General features: G+C 35.5%; 1 protein-coding gene across 2 annotated transcripts; it reads right to left on the reverse strand.

Annotated features, from left to right (window-relative positions):
* Positions 1-47: 47 nt before the first annotated feature.
* Positions 48-9,872, reverse strand: LOC105678125 (fatty acid hydroxylase domain-containing protein 2). Of its 2 annotated transcripts, none has more exons than XM_012377192.2 (6): positions 9,682-9,872; positions 3,977-4,106; positions 3,501-3,604; positions 2,828-3,155; positions 2,270-2,542; positions 48-2,154 (listed from the first exon to the last, which is right to left on the reverse strand). In XM_012377192.2, the coding sequence occupies exons 1-6, from the start codon at positions 9,704-9,706 to the stop codon at positions 1,995-1,997; spliced, it is 1,020 nt and encodes a 339-aa protein (XP_012232615.2). In that variant the 5' UTR covers positions 9,707-9,872; the 3' UTR covers positions 48-1,994. The 2 variants fall into 2 exon arrangements, with proteins under 2 accessions (XP_012232615.2, XP_067212479.1); XM_067356378.1 differs by lacking the exon at positions 9,682-9,872 and adding an exon at positions 7,376-7,607.
* Positions 9,873-10,512: the final 640 nt, after the last annotated feature.

Consider the following 10,512-nt stretch of genomic DNA (forward strand, 5'->3'; position numbering starts at 1 on the left):
TCATAAAAGCTTAAAAAAAAAAAAAAAAAGATAGAGAAAAGAATGGATTAATATTTGTAAAGATTTTATTAATAAGCTTGTCATATAGGTACATAAATTTAATAACGTTAGTGATACATATAATTTACGAGCCTTATATACCCGACGAAAATGCAAAGAGAGAGCTTTACATATGTGCACACGCTTTACATATCTGCTCGCTCAAATATTAAACCTTCAATTTGTTCCTTATTGATTCCCCTGGTGTAATCTAACGTGACTTCAAATTAATACAGCTCCGTGTAGCTCTTGTTTTCTTCTAAAATCTTGTCTTTAGTTTCAAAAATACTGCGTCGTGAAATACGACATAAAGTTGAAGTTAGCAAAATAAGACAAAAATATAGACATTTCCTTTTTCGATTTCGATAAATAGAGTTCTTCTTCGCAAAAAAAAAAAATTTTTTTTGAGATATGACGAAAAAGTTTCATACCAAAGATTCATTGTCAGATAAAAAGTTATTTTGGTGTTAATACGTATCTATTTATACCTCTACATAATCAATATATTTCCATTGTATTCTCTTTGAATCCTAAACGTCCGGTTCTAACACCCTAAGAAGAGAATTGTATTTATCCTAAAGAAATACAGTTACTTAGATTATACAGTTACTCAGATCGTATATTAGATTAAACCTAGTTTAAGCTAATATCTATGCTATGGAAACGTGAAACTAAATATAAAAATAGTTACGTTCGAAATGCTATTCATTTTGTGACCTCCGTCATAATATATTTGAAAATATTCTTATGACAATAAAATCTCAAATAATAATTGAAGTGAGAATTCAAAAACATTATCATACAACGGGATGATAAAAACATTTTATTTTCATTTTTTTTTTTAAGTTTATTTTTTTATCATTAAGAAAATAAACTATTGTCCGTTCGATTTCGTCGAAGTAGTTTCGGAAGTGTACATACACGCATATGTACCCTAATTTTATAAATTCAACGTGTGTCAAATATGTCAATGCCATCCATTAAAATATCACACTAGTAGATTTAACGTAAGAACTTGTGCATGAATGTACAGCTTAAATACACATTGTTTTCAACATTAATGTTGAAAACATTATAGAAAAAATGTACGAATAGCATCAAGGTTGAACTGAAAGAAAAACTCGTCATCAGAAAACCTCATTTATATCACATATATACAATGTGGAAATAGTATTACTAAATTTACAATAAAAATATTTATAAATAAAATATATATATATAGATCTAAAAATTAACAATTTTAATAAGAAAATATCTATTAAAAATCAGTATAAATAAATATTTAAATAAAAATTTCATTTTGTTATCCAAGAAAATAGAGAAGATTTTATTATCAACTTTTCTTTCGTATATTTAGAGATATAAATACAATCTACAAGCAAAACTCTCTACGAGACCATCTCGTTACTTTCTCTATTCAGTTCAACCTTGAATGGCATTTGTATATACAGTCATTATCACTAAACCAGCGAGTGGATAGCCGAGTTACTCGCGACAGTTCTTTAACTAGTAAGTCAAACATTACACGACACATTCATTGAATAAATTTCTAAAAAGGATCTGAAATTTCAAATTTCAGTAAACAAAGTATTAAAAAGAAGTAAAATGTGAAAAGGTATAATACACAATATTAAAAAATATTTCTTTTGTATAACATATAAAACTTATAAAAATGTAACATTTCAAATAAAAATCAATTCAAGTATTTTAAATTTTCAATAAAAAAAAAAGAAAACAAGTGCGTGTTACCGATTAAATGATCGATCGTGATTATGTACTTCTGGAAATTTACTTGATTTTATTGAAGAAGCTTACCGATCTTATCTCCATCAGGATAAAAGCAATTATAGTCACGATCTGTTTCCGAACTCGGTCGCCGCAGTTGCGGAAATACACCCAGCGCGAAAAGTTTCTCTCTTTAGAAATGATTTCGAAAACTTTCGTACAGGATCCCTTTACTTCGACTTGTATTTCACCTCGTCCGGGAATGCCTCTCTGGGCGGCACGAGGCTAAGCATCATTATGTGACGTGCGTAATTCCGCGAGTTGCGGAATTGTGTGTCGGTGCCGTGGATGCGATCCAAAACGCCGAGTACACCGTAGCACTGGTTGAATCTGTAAGTATTGTTTAAAAGAAGCAGCTGTAAATCTTGATTTTTGTGCGAAAGTCAATCGATCGAGGTTGCGTTAGTATAAAATTTTCAAAAAAGTTTTACGAAATCCGCATTACTTCAAATGATGAAAGTCGTGCGCCTCCGGCGATGGGAAGAATGGTAGGTGATAGCCAGAGTGTGCGTTCAACGTCGAAAGGATCGCGAGTGAGAACCAAATCCAGGCGGTGGCCACGTGCGAGCCCATGATGAATACGCCCAGGAAAGGCGGGAGTAGATTTGAACCGATATGCTCCACAGGATGACAGTACAACGCGGTGACGGCCACCGGCGCGGTCCATTCGTGATGCTGTTTATGTATATACTTGTATATGGAGCGTTTGTGGAGAAATCTGCGAAATGAATCGATAGCAATAAACATTGTAAATTAAATTAAAGAAATTATCTATTTGAGCTTTTTTATTAACAAATTATATATTAAAAAATAGCTTTTTCAGAACTGAGTGTTGGTTGTTCAATAAAGAAAAGTTAACAATTAGTTAATTCATACGTCTCGGTTCATTTTATCTGGCCATCTTCAGTGAACGATAAATATTGTTTCCAACTCCGCGCATTCCACGCTCAATTCGCTCAACAATGGCGTATCGGTTTTTGAGTTAGCGGCTTTCAGGCTTTACCTGTGTGAGTAATAAAAGCCAATCTCCTCGCATAGTATGTGAATCGCGATCTCGGCGAGCACCCAGTGGAAGGTCGGCAGCTCGCGCACCGGTGAGTAGCCTCGCCATTCCATGAAGTAATAGCCGAGATACATAATGGGAAAGCCGACGACGATCTGATTGAATAGTACTTGAGCGATCACTTTGCATAACTCCTTCCTGTCCACTGGCTCATTCGTGCCGGGCTGTATTTTGTATCTGCGCAGTGCCGACGGCCGATTGGTGATGTCTAGGATGGTGTAAATCCCGCCGACGACCCAGTAGACGACGATCGTCAGCGATAAAGATCCTGCAAGTCATATATGAGGGTTACGAGAGAACGAATTGTGTAGCTTAATGTTTAGAAAAAGTCGAAATTAATCGAAAGAATTTATTTATTTAATGTTCAGCTGCGCGAATTTGTGACGCAAAGTACTCTTCTCTTTTTAATACAATTATTGTGACAATTTGCAGATGTAATCAAAAGATGTAGAATGTCAGAACATCTAATTTTTATGTCAATTATATATTGTATAATTTAATAAATTTAAAGTTAACTTTTTTTTTAACGAATTATATTATGTTACTTGATGTTTAGAAAAAATCAAAAATTAATCGAAAGAATTTGACTAAAATATTGAAGAATTGAATTTACCGTAAACCCACAGCGTAACAGCATCATCTCCAAACTTATCTAAAATTTTGTCCCACTGGGCTTGCCAGAAGTCGCCGGATGCGCCCCAGAATCTCTGCAAATGCCTAAAGTTTTTTTTTTCATTAGTAAAATCTGAACAATGTCAAATTTCTTCAAAATAAAAGAAGTAAATTTATAAGCGTCATAAATAGGAAACGTACAGAAAATTAGCTTGTTAAGTTTTATTGGACTACATACGTCACGATAAATGTTTTTTAATTTCATTTCGTGCTAGAATCGAAACATGATTCCGTTTATTAATATGCAGCTTCTGTTATCTTACATGCGGTCAAGTGATAATTATAAATTAATGATACAGCGCAAAGTCAGTACAAGTCAAGTTCATGGAGACAAGGAACAGATAAGTCGAAAGAACAAGGACGGAGAATTATATTGTTTATAAAATTAGATGTAGATAATAATGCAATTCGCGTTACCATGTCAGAGAATTGCAGAAGGCAGCAAATCCGATTACCACAGTTCCGATAACGAAGAGCACACTCCTTAGACTCGACAGAAGCGTCGGCGGAGTTTGGTTCTTCGAGGCATCGCCGATAGCCGGGGTTGCTGCAAACAATGATGAATTAATCGTAGAAATTGTTAAATTAAAAAATTAAAAAGTATTAAAAAGACAGTGAACATTGGACTTGAGCTCACAAAAATGATTGCAAATTCAAATGATATATTAATATCTAATAAGAATTATTTATTCTTTTCATTTTTCCTTCAAGCAGGCATAAATAATTTTTTTTAGAAGCAAATGTATTAAAAGATAAGTTTTTGATGGAAAACGTTTCGCTCTCGTATGTTTTGTTTGAGCAATAGCATCTGCAGTGACCGATTAATCATCTTTCATTACGTAAGATAAATCCAGCAGTATTCTATCGTCGGTATGCGACAGGTGCTCGACTAGAAAACCAATCACGAAGCAAAAGCAAGCGGAAATTTTCAATCGCCACTTCATATTCATCATAAAATCCGTTTAACAAGATGAAGAGTCAACGAAGAGAAAGAGAGAGAGAGAGAGAGATGCAAGCGTGTTTCAATTTTCGAAGATTGAGATGAATTCCGTTTCGATCATATCACAAAGTTATCTTGAATATACCATCGATATAGTTTGTACACATTTGCATACTTGATATTGTGAAAAAGATCTAATTATTCGATATGATCGCAATATTTCGCACGACCGGTTGATCTTATTCGAATAAAATTTATAATTCTCTGCACATGTTATGATTCTCAATTCTCAGTTTTCAATTCGCTGCTTGTCGAAAAAAAATTATCTTTCCGTTGTGACATAAGTAGCTAGTGACATAAACAGAAAAACGTGATCGCAATATATACACACAGAAAAATATCATTCTATTGCTAAGAAAAGTAATTACTCGGCTTACTTTTCTTTTTTTAAGTAACAATTATCTTTAATAAAGAATATTTTCTTGATAATAGTCTTAAAATATACTCATCACAAATTTTTGATAAACTCATTATCATATACTCAAAAGAAGTAGTTATTTTTTGGTGAAGAATATTATAAAATTGTATCGAAGAAAAGTCAGATTTGGTTAATTTAATAAGCAAATAGAATTCTTTTTCTAATTTAATATTCTTGATTAAAGTATTAAACTTACTGGGATCAAAATATATTTTGAATAAATTTGATGCTTATGATGAACTTACGATAGATTTGCGTATATATGAACTTATAAAATACTTAAAACAAGTAATATTTACTTAAATACAGTATGTATTTTTCTGTGTGTAAATACTTATATCGCACAAAGTTTCAAATGTGATATTGATTATGTAACTTGTATCTTTTTTTCGTGCGCAGCTCTTCCAACTCTCTCATTTACTAGTTGCAATTAGTTAAATACGCGTGTAGTTCGGTTTTACCTTGAAAAGTGATAATAAATTGACGCTCATACGCATTATCTTTATTTGTGCTTCGCCGTTATCGCTGATACAGAGCAGAAAAAAAAAGCTAAAGAACAATTTACTCATTACTTTATTCGTACGGATGTCTATTCGTTTACTCAATTTCGCGATATCGCAATTGTTGCAATACGGATTTACGATTATACCTTCAGATTGCATAATTATCACCCTCCATTATTTTAAAATTTTACAGACGTTTAAAATTTTTGCGCTTTGTATAAAATTTCGTGCTTCTTTCAAATCGATCAAATTAGACAAAATATATGTAACTTTTAACCCAGTGACCTTTCTACGATCTCATCGCAACGATGCAGACTCATTTTCTTCTTATCAGACCATGTTTATTTGCTCCGTATGATAATTTAATCAATAAAGTTTAATGTGTTGGTGGTGCATGCTAAGCTACGAATTATGTACGAAAATACTCGATATTTTTTTACATATGTATACCGATTAATCGTACTCGTGCGACAGCACGTTGCGGTGCATGAGCACTTGATAATTCATGCCGTTTATATTTTAGTACGCTTTCACGGTGCTACACTTATTTATTTATCAGCCAAGCACACGAATTCCGAAGTCTACGACTACGACTGTCGATTTAGTCGTGATTCTTTTACGATGTCGCGAATTGTTTCTTAGCAGATAAAAATGAAGTATTAATATCAATAGCACGACAGCAACTCGTCTTTCTTTTGTCGAGCATGACAACATGCGTGTCTAAAATGATGAGCTCTGAAGATATAATTTAATGAAGTCATTTGTGGATGTTATTGTGGATGTGCGATAAAAATGTACTATTTAATAAACCATTCAACAAACGATCTGATAATAAATACTTTACAATCACACATCTCTTATCAATATTTAATTATTCTGACAGAATTGGAGCGTACTTTGCATCAGCATTATTTGAGTAGAAAATTGGAATACATTTACACGTTGAAAATCAAAAATTAAGAAAAACAAAAAAATTTCAAATATAAAGAAATAAGAATTGTTTTTCGATTAATTTTAATCGAATGGAAATTTAAGAATTATCAAAGCATTTAATATTAGAAACGACGAAATTGGCCGCACGTGCAGCCTGTACGAAGGACTTGTTAAAGTTTTATCAAAGTCGAATTCGGACACGCCGGGGACTGTGTCACATTGAGAAATTGCACAAGGAAATGGATGATTGATCAATAAATATATTACGAAGCGGAAAAAAAAAATAAAAAAGAATAGAGCGAAAGCTTCATTATTTCTATTAAAGTAACACTACCGCCCTATACAGCTCGTAAATGACCGAAGCGTTTGTTAATAAAATTCCTCTCAGTACATGTGCAACACATGCAACAGTATCGATCATTATCCATCACAAAGAAACATCCATTACCTAAATTAAAAACAGAGTTGTTATGCGAATATACACTTCTCAAACGATGCATTAAACTTGTATACCAAAACGGAACTCTTTTTTTTTTCCCCCTTTCATTACATCACAAGTGCGCGAAACAGCAATTTGACGTAGCAATTAATATATGAAGCGTTGTAAATGTCAGCGTTCCGCACTGTTTAGACATTTAAATATATGCAGAATCTATCGATATAAAAAGTGCGGCCGAAAAAAAAAAAGATCATTTCGACTGGTTTGTGCAATGCGCCTTGACTTTATCGCGGACAACGATTGGCTATTTCGCAACGATTATTTTATCCAGGAAACTTGTTACTTCAGAAGCGCCTTCTACGCACTCGATATCGTCAACAAGAAATTACGTGTAAACGGCTAAGTGTCTAAGAAAGAGCATTAATTCCCGATCGCTAGCTCCAGGCGATTTATCCGTGTGATCACGAGATGCGCCTTCCCGAGCCGCCGCTATTATTATCGAGCATCGACGTTGGGCACTCACTTTTCGCGCTGGACCCCGACTTTTGCGGAATTTTTCGACGCCAGAACATCGTGTGTCCTAAACGAGCGGCGGCGCAACTGGTTTCTCGAGGAAGAGTCGTCCCGTCGCGTTGGCAGAACTAACGGTTTCGCACCGAGCGTGGTGCGTCGCGATCATTCGCCGCTGCTAACCGCTGCACCTCGTGTCGTTAAGCGAGCCGTACTGACCAACAACGTTTCACGACTCTCCAACGAAGGTCCGCGAACGGCACGTCCGTGCCCGTCGCCCCGGCGCCTCCAATTTTCTTTGTTTACGTCGCGACTAGGGTAGGGACGCCTGAGATAGTTCGATAGCATCGAAGCCGATGTTTTGCTCTCTCCGTGCCGAATATTTTCGGTGTCGATACCCACCGTGATTATCGCAATCGAATTTGCTTCAATATTTTTGACCACTTTTGTCCTCGATTAACGAAACAAGGGCTTGCCAAAGGATTGAAATCTATATTTTCACTTCACATTTTTTGGCCTTGAATGTCTATCTGCAACATTTTATTTCCAATATAAAATACTTTTTATACCTCTTTTATATCTCTTCGATAGGCACAATAGATGCTCTGAACAATTTTTTTTTATGAACGATAATTCTGCAAGAACTTTTTTATTTCTTTATGAAGAATAATATAAATAAGCGGCGAGTTATATTCACATTCGCGATAATTTATTAAATTGAGCAATTCGGAAGTGCATTGACGTCATGAAACTTTTAAGAGCATTTATCCCGCATAAAATATTAGGTCGTAAGATAGTTCGCAGGTCGAAAATTATCTCAAGCCGAAATAAATGGCATCGTGTGAAAAGATAATTATTGTTACATGATAATTATAATTTCATGTGTATATAATACGTGCAGTTAAACATATCACGTAAATGCGACGCATTCAACGAATAAAGGCATTATTGCACATTATGAATCATCACCTCCGTTTCGTTTCTTATCTCGAACAAAGTGCGAAAATACAGTATGATTCTTATCGCGGATTGCGATCTGTCATGGTTAGGCAAAATAGAACATAATGATGGAATTATTCATTTTCTGATGCACATGTGACTTGCTGTTTTACATGTCACTTGCTGGACATGTGTTGAATATACACGAAATCTATGAATCGCGGATAACAAGAACAAAAGAATATTCTTAAGTTACTCTCGCATTTAGGAATCTACCACAAAAAATCAACTGTAACTACAAAACAAACAATAAACAAATAATATACATAAGTTATTTGATCCCAACAACAAATGTCGCAAAACTAACAGTCTTTTCCAGCAAAACTTGGCTTCCTAAATTTAATCAAATAGTACATTTGTAGTTAAGCTCGTTTGTAGAATGAATCCCGTAGAATGAATTCCGAAATTAGATTTACTTCCGTGGAATAAGCATCCAAAAATATCCGTGAAATATCGGAAGTGAAATATCGATATTTCGATAATATTGCAACACCCCGTTTCACCGGGAAACACACAGAAAACCGGGTCAACCTCTCGATGAAAACAGAAATTTCGTTATTGATCAAATGCATGTCGTGCGTATCGGCGGACGCGCGAAGCTCTTCACGCAAAGCGCTATATTTTTTTGCGAAATGCTTCTCTGGACACAAATAAAGATTTCACGTTTCGCAAACGAGACAAAACCTGCTCGCTCCGTTTCTCTATTATCCTTGATTTCTAGATGTAGCGAAAGTATGTTTTTGTGCGCGGAAAGCAGAAAACACCTTACACCTATTCCAAACTTTCGCAACGCAACGAAAGTCTTATAAGGAAGTTACACCTATTCCAAACTTCCGCGACGCAACGGAAGTTTTGTAAGGAAAAAGAAGGAAGGAGAACGCGCGGAACGTGCTCACGCTTCGAATCCTTAATGAACAAATTCGGCGGTGGAAAATTTTAGACGCATAACTCTCTGCCCTTCATCGCGAAACTTGTAGCTATCGCATCAAATGCGTAGTGAAACGCTCAAAATGGCTCGCTCGCGAGAATGCTTATCAGAATACCGCTGTCCCGGCCGGCGAAGCTCATTAGCGGAGATTTATCGGTTCGGGAAGATTTTTCTCCTGGGTACATTTGTGCAAAGGAGGAGAGCACTTTTCGTACACCGACACCACGCACTTCGTGATAGAGACAGGCGAATGTACTCTATGTGTACACATCAACTTCCCTTCCGTCAGCTGTTGGCGATAGCGATACGACGAGATACGGAAGATCGCGAATGATGAGCAGCAGCGATGAGGCTAGATGCACATGATTTCTCTATGCGTACGATTTTCCTACCTTTGCACTGCCGCTGTATCTCCATCGTCGACACACACACGACGGCGGTGCGTCAAACTGGAAAATTACGTGGCGCACGACGGCTACGGGCGGATGCGATGAGGTGTGCGCGGATAGTCGATAGACACCGACGCCGACGACGGTAGTGACGGGGTCACGGCATCGAGAACTGCAAATGCGCCGTTGCGTCGTCGTCGTCGCCTCCTCGCGGCGTCGACGCCGAGAGCGTGTCCTGGTGTATAGATGTCACAAAACAGTATTTGAAAGATGCGAATCAAAATTACAATTCAGAGATAACACATTGTGCGCATTGCTTATATTCGTGTGATAAAAACAATTTTTGAGAAATTGTATGTAGCTTCTATTTTTATCCTATTACGTTGTTTTAATTTTAATAATTTAGAAATATATACACATAATGCTTGTGTGATATTACGTTAATGTTTCGTTACATATTAATAAATAATGTAATTGATAAATAATGTGGAGAAATCTAACCTATTCTTTTAAGTAGACGATACCACGCTTCTCTTTGACAATATAGGCTGCGGTTACACTTGACGTTATAAATGCTTCGAAGCATTCTTTTCTCCTTTTTTTCAATGAAGAAAGATATAATTCCAGTGATCATAATTCCTACCGATTCTTTACTGACAATGAGCTTTTATAATCATCTATAAATATTACCAACTTATTCGTGAATGTTAGAAAATAAAAAAAGGCTTCTTCATCCTTGTTAAATTTTCATGTGTGATAAATTATCATCAGATGGTATTTTTATGATCGATAAATTATCATCGGAGTATTTCTTACGGTCGATAAGTTTTCATC

This window comes from Linepithema humile, chromosome 5 (genome assembly GCF_040581485.1).
Source record: "Linepithema humile isolate Giens D197 chromosome 5, Lhum_UNIL_v1.0, whole genome shotgun sequence".
Classification (NCBI taxonomy): Eukaryota; Metazoa; Arthropoda; class Insecta; order Hymenoptera; family Formicidae; genus Linepithema; species Linepithema humile.